Here is a 16695-nt window from a genome sequence, read left to right on the forward strand (position 1 = left end):
ACATAGAAACTGACAGAAAATGCAGCATATGATTTAACCATAAATTCGATCTGCATAACAAGACGACGACGCACGAGCCCCTCATGAATAAAGTCACTCGTATTTCTGTATTAATCACGGTCTGTCACACCTCGCGGAACAATGAGTTTAGGTATTCTCCGAGGCGTACCTATTCTTTCTCTTCGTAGTCAGTCTCACCCTCTCATCTTTGTCTTTTCGTCTTTGTTCTATCCACATTTCAACCCCTCTTACTACTCGTCTTCGTTGTTCTTCCCCTTCTCACAATTTCATATTATTTTTTTGACTTCGCGCATTTTAATAAACCAAGTGAATCTTATCATTTTCATTCGACAAATTATACGAAACCGTATTTCTATCGGGAGGGTTTCAAATTTTATCTTAGAATTTTTATGTTACTTTAGATTATTACTATTAATCGATTTAAAATAAAGAAAAAAGAACAAACACAAAAATATGTATTATAAATATATATATATGTATGTATAATAACAAAATCGAATATATGTATATAACAAAACGATAACATTTAACCTGTGTTAAACTGTCAATTAAAAAGTAATGTGAGCTTGAACACGTCAGAAAAGCGTATATGCCCATTTAAACGATCATCTGTGTAGTTTCACCGAGTTTTCCTGTAAACTATTTATCGCGGTTGAAGTAGGTATCTACTCATAGATAAAGTATCTACATCAGCTTTCCGGTCGATAGCTTACTTTCTCTCTTTCCTTTCCTTTCATCATACTCTCTCCAACTCTTCCTCTTTTGATCTCATTTCACATATGGTGAAAGAGAGAAACAGAAAGAGGAGAGAGAGAACAACCTCGTCGTTCTTGCTTCCTCTTTTACATCCGCTTTGCACGTCTTTCTCTCTCTCTCTCTCTCTCTTGCTTTATCTGCATCGTTCAGTCTCTCTTTTCTTTTTTTTTTTTCATTCTGTAGAAGTCAGTAAGCTATACTACAACTTCCGACCGAATAAGCATCGCTTCCGCTTCCGACGACGTTGCCTTTGACGTAACGTGTACGTTCTGCACTCTGTATAACTCAACTTCTCTCTCTCTCGGTTTATTTCTTTATGTCTTGCCGACATAGTTCTCTTCTTCTCTTTTTCTCTTTTTCTCATAAGGAAGCAATGACCATTCCGCCTCTCATTCTCCATTTTCTCCACTCTCATCCTTCCCGCATTCTCGTATCTTCGTCTTTCAGAATTACTCTGAGAAATCGTTGGAGAAGTTCCTTTGGATCCCTTACTTCTATTATCATCAAACTTAAAGGATCGATTCTACTTCGAGTCTCCCGTTCAAGAGGCCGCGAATTCTGACAAATTGAAGCGTGTAACGGCGTCCCCATAAGATTAGTTTCCAATAAGACATTTCAAACGTACTCGAATTACAAGTTATATTTCTTTTTGTTTTTTTTTTTTTTTTTTTTTTTTTAATCGTATATATTCTTTCTTACAATTAGGTAAAATAATATCGTGCATACGTATACGTTGTTGTAATTCATTGCGTAAGACAAAGGAGAGATAAATCATAATGATCGAGAATAATCGTGACTCATCAAATGGACCTGACTGATATTTCTTTCTTCCCGTTCTGTGCAAGAAATAAGTATGATCCTTTTTGCTAGCTAACATTAACCTATACATACGCGAAATCATCTCACACGTACATATATATATATATATAAATATGTATACGTACAAGTTCACATCCGGCTCGAGCTTTGTTCCTCTCTGTACGCGTTCCACGCTTTCACCGATCCCGCTTCCGGTTTCCGGTAGACTTCCGCCTTGGTGACGACCATGAAAAATTGCATTCGTCCGTCTCCGACTGCTGAAACGTTTCTCTCTCTCTCTCTTTCTCTCTCTCTTTCTCTCTCTCTTTCTCTCTCTCTCGGTTGCGTTGACGGAGACTCGATGAAGTCGAGACTCCTTTCTGACGTCCTTTCTTCTTCTTCCTTTTTCTTTTTTCTTCCCCTCTTTTCCCTTTTCGCCCCACCGATGGTTGTTCACATCCATCATCCGCGTAGAATCCAAATCTTGGATTTTCTTCGAAATCTTCGTTCACCTATGCGAATCTCTGTCGTCCTTTCAATGCCGAATATTTCTTGTCGCGTTTCTTTCTTGATTTTATTTCTCATATTTCGTTTTTTACATCTTCTCATGTACGATAAGAAATGTGAAAATTCGTTTTTATTTATTTATTTATTTTTTTTTTGTCAACGATAATCGTTCATTCTTATTATATTGTACCAATTAACATTCGTTTGTTATTTTTATTACAAAAAAGAAAAAGGATCCATAATCTCGTTTTAAACAAAATTTAGTTACCGTTTGGTAACTTGGCTCAGGTGCATCTAGAAAAGCTATCGAATTTTCGAATTAGCTTTTCGCATTATCGTAACAGGGACTTACATTTACGACTCGTCGCGGTTCACGACCTCGTCGAGGATGCTACCTACGAATACAGTTCCAAAGTGTTCTAATAAAACAGAGTTAATGGTATGCAAAAATGATTTAGTTAGATGACGATAATCTATATGGTTAATCGATCGAGCAAACTTATCATGTTACGCGTGCGAGCGTGAAAACAAAAGTTAAAGAGAAAAAAGATTCTTCTATTCTTCTATCTAACAATTTAAACAATTAAAACAAATTAAAAAAATTTATATATATATATATATATACAAGACTTTATTTCTCCTTGAAAAATTGTAATAATCGAAAACGAAACGAGATCTACAATGTAATCGTTCTTTCTTTTATAAATCAATCAACTCAGAATAAATTACGAAAGAGGTTAAGTGCATTCGAATGATTTGAGAACGAATGAAACAAGGTCGAAAGACCGAAAGACAAATCTGGAATGCATCGAAATAGCGGCAAAAAAAGAAATTAACTAAGAGAAAGAAGAAAAGAAAAGGGAAAAAAAGTGGAGGGAGAAGGGCTTGGGTACGAAGTGTCTCGAACGATCTAGTTATGCAACCTTCCCCGTGTTCCTGTTGTTCTCGGTGATTGGAAATCGCTTTTGTCGTTAAGCCAAATCGCGCTTCTAGATTGCCTCGTTACCTCGAGCTATTCTGGACACCTAGGTGTCGGTGGACCGAAAAGAGAGAGACAGAGACAGAGAAAGAGAGAGAGAGAGAGAGAGTTTAAATAGATAGATAGGAAGATTGAGAGATAGAGAGAGATAGAAGAGCGTTCACTAAGCCGGGCTACGTTGTGACAAGGCCTCGTCCAATTATCAGTATCAACGGAGCTCAAAGCAAGAGCGGCCAGCCTTTATCCAAGGGCCTCCGCTAATTGTCGGAGACACGCCATTCTCAGTGCCTTTGTTTGTCGTCAAACCGCGAAATCACGAAACGTTTTAGCTCGTCCTACGTTCCATCCGTTTTTATTCATACCCAATAATCGCGCGGAAAAAATTTTCAAAAAAAGAAAAAATAATATATAACAATAGCCAACTCTTTGTACCAAAGTGTTTTTTAACTTCGTCCTATTTAATCGTAGCCAATTTTTTTCTAGTTAACTTTATCTTCCTAAAGTAATGTAAATTGACTATGTATATATATATATATTATATCGAGAGAGTACTACTCAAAGTATAACTAGAGCTTTTTTTCATTACGAACTACTTACACTGAACGAATTTCGAGAAGATTGATCAGCAGCAGCAGCAGCAACAGCAGCAGCAGCAGCCTGCAGCGTTGAGAAAGAAAGAGAGAGAAAGAGAAAATTTAGGGTCAAGTAAGGAATGAGAAGAATAGGCGAGTTTTCGGCTACCTTTTCGTGAATCCTTTTACGTGACACGACACATTGGGCCATTGGCATAATGAAGAAACTTGGCTGGAGGAAAGTCGACCAAAAGAGATGGAGGAAGAAGTAGAATAAGATGAAAAAAAAACAAATGAAGGAAAAGAGGATTCGAAGTTTCTGGTAACCTAGCGAAGACGAAGGCGAAGAACGATGGTTGGAGCGTAGTAACCGTGCGAGAGAGAAAGAGAGAGAGAGAGAAAGGGAAGAGAAATAAGGACGGAGAAAAGTTAGGAAATTCGTTGAAGCGACGCCAAGACCGACGTAAGGACAAAGAAGGCACAAAATGGCGGACCGAGTCACGTTTGTCTTGCAGTTCTTACCATCCTGGTCTCGCTTACTTTTTTCTTCTTATTCTCTTACTCTTGCTCTCTCTCTCTCTTACTCTTTCTCCCTTTTACTCCCAGCAGCAGCAGCACTCCCTCAGTCACCGTTTGTTCTTTTGATTCTTTCCAGTCACTTCACTGCCACCGTCGACGCCACCACCATCGTTGCCGCCATAGCCGTACGCTTGGCGTCGTCGGCTTCCAAAGTATCCCCTGGAATCCTACTGGAAAAGTTTGGTTATTTAATTTCCTTCTGCGGTCTGCGGCTATAGCCTTTCTATCCCTCTCTTTCTCTTTCTTTTTATTTTTTTCTTTCTCTTTCTTCTACTTTTTCTTCCATTCAACTGACCTATCCCCCTGTGTCTTTCCATTCCTCTCTCCTACTCTCTTTCCTTTTTTCTTTCTTTCTTTCTTTTTCTTTCTTTTACTCGTTACTCACCAGAACCCAGGAAACAGCCATTTTCTTCTTTCTCCCACCTAACACGTACTATTCTTCTTCTTCTTCTTCTTCTTCTTCTTCTTGATTTTCTCTCAGTCTTATTTGAGTTACGAGAAGACCGTAACTCGATGTGAGAATATACTAAGTTCTCTTACTTCAATATGGGAGACATCGATAGGATGATTATTCTGGGGAAGTTAAAATAGAGCTCATCTCTGGAATAAATCTTTTCGGAATATCACGGAAGAAAAAAGGATTTATTCGAAATCACCTTAGTCTTATACCAGATGATATGTATTAGGTATATATGAATATATAAATTGAACATTCTACTGACATGGAATTCAACCTGACCACCACGAATCGTCGAGGTCCTTGCAAAATGAAAATAAAAAAAAGAAAGAAGAAGAATAACGTCCTCGAGTAATTCGTTATGGAAAAAAAAGCCCAAACTCGAGTACCAAGTAGTAACTCGCGTTTCAAAAGCTTTTTCTAACGTGGATAAAGATCTCAACTTTCTCCATTTTTTATCTCCTCTTTTCTTCCTATTATATTATTCATTCATCCTTCTGGTTGATTTTCCATCTCGCCATTGAATCGTTGCGCGTTGTCCAAACGAATCTTTTTCGGAGTAAGAGTCCACGAATGAGCGAGAACGTTGTCTGGATATTTGATGTAGGTGTTTGTCCTGCCTTGCATCAAGCTAGAAAAAGAAAAAGATAGAAAACAGTACGAGCAACTGTTATCCGTGAATATTCTCTTTTTTTTTCTTTCTCTTTCTTTTACACACGCATACACGCATACGTACTGGAAGAAGGACTTTACACGCTGATATAGTGTATATATTCGATCATACACGGGAACGTGTATACATATAGAAGCGGCCGGCGTGTAATTCAGTTTTACCCTGAAACGACTCATTTATATGCGTTCGTTTGATTGAATCTCTCCCGCATGCTCGAGGCACCCTCTCCTTTCATTCCTCTTTCTCTCTCTCTTCCTCGTCAACGCCAACGCGGTTAGCTGTTTCAATTTCCCTTCACCTCACAAAACTGAAAGGCGTACCAGTCTGTTCCTCCTTCCCTCCCCATCATTCTCTCTCTCTCTCTCTCTCTCTCTATCTTCCTCCCACTGTATAACGCTTTCCGATGAATGCTTCGTTCACGCACGATCATACTCGTTATTGTCGTCTACACTACGTAGTTTTCGTACTCGTCGTATCGGATACGTCACAAGAGTCCCGACGCCGAAAGCAACCAATTCCATAGGAAGTGTTTTTTTACGTAAACTATTCCTCGCTTAGGGTTGACACTTCAGTTAAAACCTCCACGACCGATATCGTTGAAATGTTGTCAAATCCAGGATTCGTATGTAGACAGAGAAAGAGAGACGTCGAAACATAGTTTTTGGGGTAAAATGAAGGAAAGGAAAAAAAATGTTAGTGAAAATGAATTATCAATAAATATATCGATATATATAATATAACTGAAGAACTCGTGTGTGTTTATTAGTATACCATTCGAGTTCATAAATGAACATTCAAGAAGATGGTAGCACGGCAGCTAATTTATGACTCAACTGAGACAGTAGAGGGTGTAAGGCGCATGATTGATTATGCCAGATGAGAATGAGCTACATTAGCAAAGGGAGAAAAGGGATTCACGCTGGACCAAATCGAGACGAGTCTCTCTCATTCTCTCTCCTTTTCAACCGCATAACTTTCCCGTCGCAAGGTGGTTGCTACGAGATAGACAATTAGATATCCACCCTTCGTTTTCATTCGCGGGATTCATGAATATCTCTACGTTCCTTTCGTTTGCGTAATGTCGGGATTGTCTGCAGTAGACGAAGCGTGGACCGGAAGATGGAAATCACTCTCGCTTTTTGTCAGCCGCCTTCTAAATGATTTTCAAGGGAATTTCTTCTCTTTTTTTTTCTTTTTTCTTTTTTATTCGACCATTGAAACGTTTCGATTCAACGAGTTTAATTAATTGTGATCGTTCTCTGATCTCGTCGACGACCTTTTCAACTTTCAGTCGAAATTTGAATGAAATCAAAACGACGCATTGATCTAATTATCGATGATCATTTCGAGAATGGTTATCTAACGATGCACACTACAAATTAACCTTGCTTGTTTGATAATTATCGATGTTGACACGCGTTAGACGCGTATTGATAAGTTTATTCGCATTTCTACGGGCTTATATGTAATGACGTGCTTTGTCATATTATTAGACGGCTTATGTTCACAAATAATCAAATTTAGATTCGTTTACGTTATTGGTAAATATAGCTGAAGCGATCATAATTTGTAGATCCGTAGTGATTTGGTTGGACGTGTTGTTTTTAAATCGTTATTGTTAAATACATACATTGCGGTCAGATTATTTCGAGAAACTTAAATTAATAATGAATAATATTCCGTGTAAATTTCGATGACAGGTGCCGCAAGGTGAAATGTTTCTCGTCATTAACAGGCATAAACGTTACATCGCGTATAATTTCAATAGTTATCCTCTATAATATTTGTACAATTTACAAAAAATTATAACTCGAATGATAAGCCGAATAAAAATTATTTGATATTGTTAATTATATTAACTTTATATTATATCGGTTGAACAAATTTTTCAACGTTTTTTTTATTACGTTCATTTTCTCTTATTTTTCTTTTTAGATTAAAAAAAAAGAGAGAGAGAAAAATCAAAGTGGTCGACGGAACGATAGAATTTTAGAGATCGACGAGACACAACGAACGATATAGTTCGCATGATCGATCGAGTTTTCGAGTAAACGCCAACTGTAATCACTCGTAATGCAGATGGTGAACCGTACCAGTAGAGATCGAAGCATCGACAATCAGCTATATAATTAGAGGGCCTCGCCCATCGATTAAACTGCATTCACTCTGACTGATATATATTCGACTTGATTCTCGAGCCGCTCCTCTTCTCTCTCTCTCTCTCTCTCTTTTTCTCTCCGTTTCACTCTGTCGTTCACATTCGCACGACTAGCAATCGTCGACCTTTGCTAAACGTTGCTTAATGTTCTCTTTAACGCGATTACGGTGGCACGATTCTGTCGAGTATCAATTGTGATTATTGACGAATGAGGGCAAACAAAAAAAAAAATGAATTTCAATTACGAATCATGAATTTTTCGTAACAGTAAATGAATTTGTATTATTCATCGAAGCAACTAACGACGATTCGGTGCGCGCGAGCGCGTAAGACATTTTTATCTATATATTTATTATTAGAACAATTAAAATGATTAATCATCGATCGATCGGTCGTCGGTCGTGTTTTTCAAGATCGGATAATATTTTATCACACTCTTCTTCAGTTCGTTAGTCGAACAAAATGCGATAGATCCCTGCGATCGATACGATCATAATGGATTGCTGCTGCCTCTACCTCTGGGATATTCAGCCGCAACTCTTCCCACCGTATACCAGCGCGTCAGTCATCGAAAATGGAAAATCAACACAGGCTGATCCTGCGCGCGTGAACGAAATTATCGACGTTCTAGACCTTCTCCCCCTCCCCGACTTTCTCTCATCCTTTCTCTCTCGCTCTTTTCCCTTTTTTTTCCTTTTTCCATCTCCCTTTTCTCTATTTCTCGATCGCGCTCGTTTGACGTTTCCGTTTGTGCCGGCTGTCTCATTATATTCATCATATTCATCGTCGGTGCATTGATTCACGAAATGCATGTCAATAAAAATGGGAAGCTTTTGTTGAAAGGAGTCAAGGAAAATCGGATAAACGAATCATATCATCGACATTCGATCGTTTAAAAGGCCAGCTTCATTGTAAACAATTTAGCTGTTTTAATGCTTTATGGTCAATGATCAATTTCTTCTACCAGATGGTGCTTGGACAAATCAAAATTAGTTTTTATCGCGTTACACTTTTCGGCGATATTTTCCTATTGTTTTTTCTTATTCTGTTTTTTTTTTCTTTTTTCTTTCCCTCCTTCTTATTAACTCGATTTTTTCTTCTAAGTTTATATATTATATAAGCAAGGGACACTATCAATCTTTATTAAAAATCCTCTGGCTAAGTTTCCAGTCATTTTTTTCTGTCATCTTTTACAATAAGATACACGACAGAACCGCTCGTTTATAGCGGTCACGTACGAGATAGGAAGAAAAAAAAAGAAAAAAAGAAAGAAAGAAATATAATATAATATAATAGAAAGAAAGAAAAAAAAGGAAGAGAGATAGAGGAACCCAAAGCAACTGTCATCCGTTGCTTAATCCAACTAACACGTTTGCACGTAATACATAGAGATATTATTTCTTCTACTATCGTCATCCCTTTCCCATCGTCTATCTATGAAATTTTTGTTTTCACGCTATCATTATTCGTCGACGTCGTTGATCGTTGGTAAACGGGGGCCGATGTATCGGCAGCTGCTGCCGCGTCTAGTACACGTTGCACTGTTAAAGCGTTACCTTTCGCATTTCCATGACGTTGTTTAATACGGCCCAGGTGACCGTAAAGCTCGGGATATTTCTCACGACAAAAAGAAAAGAAAAGAAAAAAAAAAGAACAATCAGGTTGAAAACAAGACTTCGAGATATTAGTCGTTAAAAAAAAAAAGTAAAGAAAATTGTTATACAAGAAAAAATTTGTTTTCCCCATTTAACAAATCCCATAAAATTTCGATATATAAATTGAGTCATCAATTTGTACCATTGCTCTCATTCCTTTAACATTGTTTATTTCGGATGAGTTACTCCCTATCGAACAGTTAAAGGAATGTCTTCTTTGTAATAAACCAGACACGTTCTGGCATGTCTGGCAGCAAAACAATTTTGGTCGTCCCTAAAGAGAGAGTGAGAGAGTTAGAGTGAGATAGAAGAGAGGAAGGAAGGAAGGAAGGGATTGTCGGGACGTTCCAGGTGTCGATATAAGCGTCGAGAGGCTCGTGCTCGTCATCAAAGTGCCCTCGTGGTTCCACTGTCTAGTATCCGTTTACCGGGAGAGAGAAATAGAGAAAGAGAGAGAGAGAGAGAGAGAGTGGCGACATCGGTGTCACGACGGTGGCAGGAACGGCGACGGCAGCCCTCGTTAAGGCAAAAACGCGCGAGATGATGGATGGATGCTAAATTGCATTAATTAAATCCAGCGTGACACCCTCGGAAGGCCCGGGACACTACTGGCGGCTGAGGCTTGGTATCACTTGGGCTCGTAACGTCGCCACTACGGCTTGCCTCTGTGATGTGATCGAGGTGTGTGAGCCGTTTAACGGGGTGTGGGGTCACTTTGATGATTACACCCCTCTAGCTTACTACTCTCTATTTCCCCGTCTCCTCCTCACCCCCGAAGTACTTCCACCAACGAGCTTCCTTATCCAGAAGCTCTGCGACCCGTGTGTATCGTTACGTCAAGCGAGAGAGAACGAGAGTGAATGTGTAAATAAGAGAGAGAGAGAGAGAGAGAGTAGGAGAATATTGGAATATATATATGTGTGTGTGTGTATGTGTGGTCCAGAACGATAGCCTCTGAACATCGAGTTGTTGGTTGCTGTACTCTCCTCCTTTTACAAAGAGCTTCAAACGTTCTCAAAGACGCCTCAACTATGGTTAAGTATTTCACAGATTAGTCCGGAATGCTAGTATCTCGAAAGAGCATCTCTCGAAACTCTCTTCGTAGTATTGTTCAAGATGTTCACTTCGATCTGTGATCTTCTACTTCGATGCAAATACTACGCGTATGTCTCTCCTATCTTGTACTCTTTTAGTTGGTTGGAGAGTGAGATTGGAAATAATCACGGACGAATATTCTCACTTTTATTAAACACGTTTGTATCTATTATAATATTTATATCATCGATAATTACTTCTCATATCGTCCTCGTTAGATTGTTATCACAGTCGAATTAGTTGTAATCGTTAAATCAAATTCCTTCTTAACGAGCTCCATTGTATTTTCTTCGAATAAAGAGGCCTCGTAAACCAAACGGGAAGTTTGTAAGATTCTTGTGGGAAAGGGGCTTGTTAAAAATGTTGGGTAAAATCGCTACGATTCAATGCACTTACTTCTTTTGTGTAGGAAGATTATATATTTTTTCCTTCGCGTACGAGTTTTCGTTTCTTTTTTCTTTTTTTTTCTTCGTTTTCGTTTTTCCTTTTTCAACGGCCCAACGCACGGCAAGGCAAAGGTATTGTCGAGCGAGTGGAATATTTTTTTTTCTTCATGCGTGTAAAAAATAGTAGGGTGAGTGACGAAGAGAGGACAGAGAAAGAATGTATTAGGGGGTTGAAAATCTTTCGGAAAACGAGACGTCTCGTCGCGGTGTGTTACGAAAATTTCTTTTGGAAATAATTTTGGAATCAAATGTCTTTGAATATAACGCGTGTTTCACGTATAATTTATGAAATGTGGGGTATAGTGTTAGATGTTAAATACGATTAAACGAACCGTAACTAAAAGATGATTTTCATGATTCGATCAAAATTAGGATGATCAAAGGAAAGAAAAAAAAAAAAGGAAAAATGAAAATTTTCATATTTTCCATTTGTAACTTAATATTCTTTTTGTATTTTGTTGTTTTTTGTTTCTTCTTTGATTTTCTTTTTGTTGATCATTCGACAACATTTAACACTCGAAGCGTGTTAAAAGGATTTCAAAATGTTTCTTACCTTTTTCTCCAATCGTCGCGTACGCAACATCAAATATAGAAATATATTTGTAAACGAAGGGAAAAAGGGAGATTTAAATCGGGAAACGCGAAAGGAATTTCGTTCTCGTCTTCGCCGCAGGATGTTGTTGATCTTCACTACGGACAAATATTTTTCATTCGTTTGTACGGAAAAAGGTGTTAAAGAAGAAAAAAAGAAAAGGGTAGAGGGAAACGAGGGACGGAGAGAAAAAGAGAGATAGATAGAGATAGATGAAAGAGTAGTATCCTTGAAAAACCTAGTGGCGCCTTCGAAGCAACGAAGCGTGTTTTGGAAAGCTTCGCGGCTTTAGGGGTTGCGCTCGCGCAAACGTGTACAAAAAAATAAGAGAAAGAGAGAGAGAGAGAGAGGAATAGAAGAAGAATAGAAAAAAAAGAGAAGAGAATCTCGGCGAAGTACCTGCCGAGGAATAAGAGGATAATGTGGACTCGATTTGACGTTCCTGAATATTTAATATCTCGCGAAAGCCTTCTCATCGTTCGCTTTTTATGACAGTCCAGACGTTCGCCTTCATTCAAGCGAAACTAACGGAGGATCAAGCTTTTTCCTTTCCCTTGCTTCTTCTTCTTCTTCTTCTTAATTTTCTATTTCTCATGGAAACGCGTGAAAATACGAACACGTTGATCGATTATTTTCAACGAGCTTTAGAAAAAACATGTTCATTCCTGATAAATTACATATTTGTTAGATGTAATCCAAAATGATTATTAAACCGTCGTCTATTTTAATGTTTATTAAGTGAACTCTTATTGCCACGTTTATTTCCATTAGGAGGAAGAAAATGAGATTTTATTTTTTTTATTAGAAAAGACAAAAGAGAGAAACTACTACTTTCGCAAGAAAGCAGGTCGCACGCGTTCCGGGGCTTGGTGGTGTTAAGAGTTAAAAAAGGAAGATGAGAAAAAAAAAGAAAATAAAAAGAAAAAAGGAAAACAGAAGTAGAAGAAAAGAGGAAAAGGAAAGAAAGCAAAAGGATTTCGTCTTAACGTCTCTCGAGAATTTATATCCCTCGAAACGTCGCTTCCAGAGGAGAAGAGAGAAAGAGAAGCGAGAGAAAAGGTTGGAGGTGAGAGAGAGAGAGAGAGCAAGTCCTTTGCTTTTCTTACACACACCTTTTGTCGAGAGATATCAACCTTTTGCCGTTCGCGGGTTTCTCTTTCTCATAGTATCACCACCCCCTTCTACATCCAACCCCCTCATCCCTTCCTCGTCTTATATTTCAAGCGTTAAACGTCTCTTCCCAGTCGAGAATCATTCCACGCTTTTTCCGGCTATTTGCTCTTGTCCACGTGAGTTTTCTTCAGAAACGTGAGAAAGAGAAACGAAAGAAATAGGAAAAAAAATAAAAGAGAGAGAGAGAGAGAAAGAGAGAAAAAAAATTCACACGCGTTTCTCGTAAGAAGCTTCTTGTCCTCGGGTCACGTTAGAGATCAGAGAAAAGAGGCTCATGCAATTCTAAACTATTTCAAATGAAATGGGATAGGCGGTCGATAGATTTTACTGGGCTGCTCCAGAAGACTCCAAGACTTTTCCTCCTTTTATTTTTTTTTTCTTTTTATTTTATTCTTTCCTATCTTCTTTTTTATTTCTCCTCGTTCTTATTCGTTTTTCCTTCACCTCTTTCGTTTAATCCTGGCTTGAGCAAGGACAAGGAGAATCCTAGAAGGAAAAGGGTAAGGCTGCCTTTATAACAGGGCCGTTCTCTTTTGTTCTAAAATTCTTACGACTTCCCTTTCGTGTACCTTCGGTACACCAGCCGAGGCTTTTTCTATCCTCTTCCTCTTCCTCTTCCTCCTTCTCCTTCTCCTTTTTGCCTCATCCTTGAAGCTTGGCGAAGCTAAAGAGACGAAGAAGACGACAAAGGAAGTGGTTTGTACCAAGTGATAATGGTGAGAGAGGAGCTTCGTTGTCTCTTATATAAAATCATTCTTCTTTCTCCTTCCTCCTTTTCCTCCTGTTCTCTCTTCTCTCTTTTCTCCTCTCCTCTCCTCTCCTCTTCCTTTTGCGTTAGCCAGGGACACTTTGTACCGAACATCCAGGATGCCTCGTAACTTTCTTTAGTCACTCGACTCGGCTAACTTTGGAGGTTTTCGCATTAGCATATCGACTTATTCATACCACCCTTCTATTCTCTCTTTCTATCTTTATCTCTCTTTCTCTCATTCTTCTTCGCGAGCTTCCTTACGTACTCTTTCGCGACAGTTTCCTCTTACTTTATTCTTTATTCTTTTTCAATTTTCCTTCTTTCTTCTTCTCACGAAAGTCGAAGGTGACTGCCTTAAGGCGTTTCTCCCGACACCCGGTAGACGATATAAAAGACTACGAGAACTGTTGGAATCATTTATTTTTCGTTTCTTCAAAAAGTTATCTTCAAGTATCTCGATGCATCCTTTTCATCAGTTTCTATCTCAAGTTATAAATCTAATTTCTACGAATTCTTTTCGAGTTAGCGTGAATATTATGCTCTCTCGAGATGAACATTCTTTATTTTGATAATATTCTTATTGGATATTTTGTGTTTTATTTAAAAAACAAAAAAATACATCTACCTCGTGTATAATATCGTAACTAATCGTAGAACGATCGTTGAATTAGGAAAGATCTAATATTTATTACGATTTAAATTATACGATAATTATCATAATAATAGTTATTACAACTGCTAACTTCTGTTAATTTGTTTCGACAAACTTACTTATGATATACTGATCACGATTATCCGTCCAATTTTATTCGCAGAAAATTTACTGACACTATCCATTACTATCATCCGCATTTTCGTTAGAGATAAACTAAATTCTCATGAGCAACGATCCGGATGTTTAACATTATTAATCCAACAAATTTTGAAATTAAATCTGTTATTTTCCAATGCGATTAAAATAATTGAAATATCGTTTAAATTAATTTATTTATGTTAAAAATCATACGTGATAAATAAAAATATTTTTAGGTCGGAGAATGCATTCTAGTAGTAAAAAAAATATGTGATAAAGTTGCTAAAGCGGGAAAAAAAAGTTACTATGAAGTGACAATAAAATAATCTTAAATACTTCACACATAGGTAAGTAGAAAAAAAAAAGAAAAAGATAGGAAAAGGTTGTTTTTTTTTTTCTTTTTCTTTTTCTTCGTAAGGTTGGCGCGTGTGAATCGCGTAAAAGTTGCGGCTACCACGGCAACGAGTCTCGGCGCTGGGGGCGGCACGAGAATACGAAAACGGTCGAAGTTTTACGAAGGAAGCCGAGCGCAGTCGTGGATCTGAACGCGGCAACGTTCATGCGAGAGAGTAACAGTCGTGCCGCGGCCTCCAAAGAGGGAGGTTATTATTGCATCTCGTTCGAAGAACTCGCGTTATCCCGCCATAATCTCTCATCTAAGCGTTCCTATTATTACGGGTGCTTTCAAATTTAACGATAAACAGAAGATAGATAATAATAATGTCGTGGTATCGTTAGAAATAAAAGTATATTCGTTATGTAAACGTGGTTAAACCGTGAATAAAGTTTGTGGTGTACCGATCGAACGGATGTGACGACAAACATTGCGTCTCTTTGTTATATTTAGTTGTGCCTGTACTCTCTTTCCTAAGTTTTACCAACTTACGATAAAAATACAAAAAATAATAATAATAATAATAGTGTAATAATAATAAAAGAATAAAGCAATATTAGACGGTGCTTAAAGGTGTTACTTAATATGGTAACGGTGAAGAAAGGAGGAAACCGGAAGTAATAATACGAAGCAAATTGAAGAAGAGCATTCATCGAAGATCATCTAAAGTGTTTTCTTGTTATATTGTCATCTGTCAAAGAAGAATCCTGTGGACAGGAAATACTATTTTTGTTTTAATGTCTATCCATAGAAAATATGAGAGAGAAAGTCGACAGATAGCCTTAGACAGAGTACACGAGGCAAGAGCTTCGATCATTATACAAAGAAGAAAGAAAAGAGAGAATTCCTTTGTCCTCGAAGGTACTACCGAAGGTAGTACCGAAGGTAGTACCGAAGGCAGCAGTACCGAAGGTAGTACCAAAGGCAATACCGAAGGCGTCCAAGAGAAAGGAATAAAGGAAAAGAGTAGGGATAAGAACGAACCACGCGTTTGAATTTTCATCTCTCTCTTTCATCTAACAGGTATATACCTTGTGTATCCTAGTGTATAGGTTTTACCTGTGCCAACGTTCAAAATTCTGTGTTTCTAATCTAAGAAAAAAAAGAAGGAGAGAGAGAGAGAGAAGAGAAAAAAGGATAAACATATATACGCGTGTTTTTCATTATACGCTGGTTATTATAGTGTTCGTTAGAATATTATCGATCTTAAAAGCTCGATATATCGCGTGTCGTTGAAAATTCATTAATTACCTAGAAAAATAACTTAAAAAGTGATATCTCTGTAAAGCTCTTTTTCTTATTTCTCGAAAACGTGTGTTGGTTCGTTTTAAATGGATCGTTTAATAAAACAAAAACAATAAAGTAGAAGATAGAGATGGTTCTTTTTCGTTTAGTTTTTTAATTCGTCGATGTAAAATTGTTCTTCGATTAATTCGAGTGAATTCGGGAATATTTTTTGGTTTTGTTTTTCGTTACTTACAATATATATCTACGCATACTACAACGTTTGATAATACGAGAGAAAAAAATAAAAAGTAAAAAATCTCGAATAAAATCTGTGGAAGTTGATTTGGGAAAAAATGCAGAGACGAAGGTTACCGGATACGATGTCGTTCCTGGTGAGGGCAGCTGTTCTAGCAGCTGTCCTGGTACAAATTCTACCTAGCGGCTTGGCCAGCAGGCTTTTAGCTGCTGCTCATCCTGGACACGCTTATTTTGAACAACCTTGCTGTGGACGATCTCACCTGAGGCATCATAAAGGTTTGTTTCTTCCTTTAATCTTCCCGAATACATACATTATCTATATAGATATTATATATGTATGTCTCTACGTATACGAAAAAACATATTTATCCACATAAATGCACGAATGTTCTTATTATATAGAAAAATTGATTTATTTCGTATTTAGATAAAATTCTATTCGAAAGAAATAAAAGCTGAATATATCGTATCGACGACACACATGGTTTTCTTCTAAATTATATGTCTTTTTTTTTATCTACTTTCTTTTCTTTTTCTTTTTTTTTTTTTTATATCGAATGTATTTCACTGAAGGGACATAAACCAAACTCAAACTTGAAAGTAACTCCGTAAACGAAGCATTTTTTTTTCTCATCGTCGACAAGAGAGAAAGAGGGTAGGGAGAAAGAGTGGGAGGAGGAGGAGAGGTTGCTTTGAAAGTTTGCTTAGGGTAAAACTTGTACTTTTTCTTTTTTCTTTTTTTTTTTTTTTCGTAACTTTTTGTTAGCTTTTTTTCAAAACTCGCGAAGCGAACACGTGTACGCGTAGAGTT

At 37.6% G+C, this 16695-nt stretch overlaps 1 protein-coding gene across 1 annotated transcript in view; it reads left to right on the top strand.

The window, feature by feature from the left end:
• Positions 1–14556: 14556 nt before the first annotated feature.
• The window catches only part of LOC122520143 (semaphorin-2A), a 174221-nt gene continuing 172082 nt past the window's right edge, over positions 14557–16695 (top strand). The window contains exon 1 of the mRNA XM_043640143.1: positions 14557–16160. Within this exon, the coding sequence (XP_043496078.1) occupies positions 15980–16160 (181 nt within the window). The 5' untranslated portion in view covers positions 14557–15979. The remainder of the gene's footprint in view (positions 16161–16695) is intronic.

This window comes from Polistes fuscatus, unplaced genomic scaffold (genome assembly GCF_010416935.1).
Source record: "Polistes fuscatus isolate 324 unplaced genomic scaffold, CU_Pfus_HIC Scaffold3, whole genome shotgun sequence".
In the NCBI taxonomy this organism is placed as follows: Eukaryota; Metazoa; Arthropoda; class Insecta; order Hymenoptera; family Vespidae; genus Polistes; species Polistes fuscatus.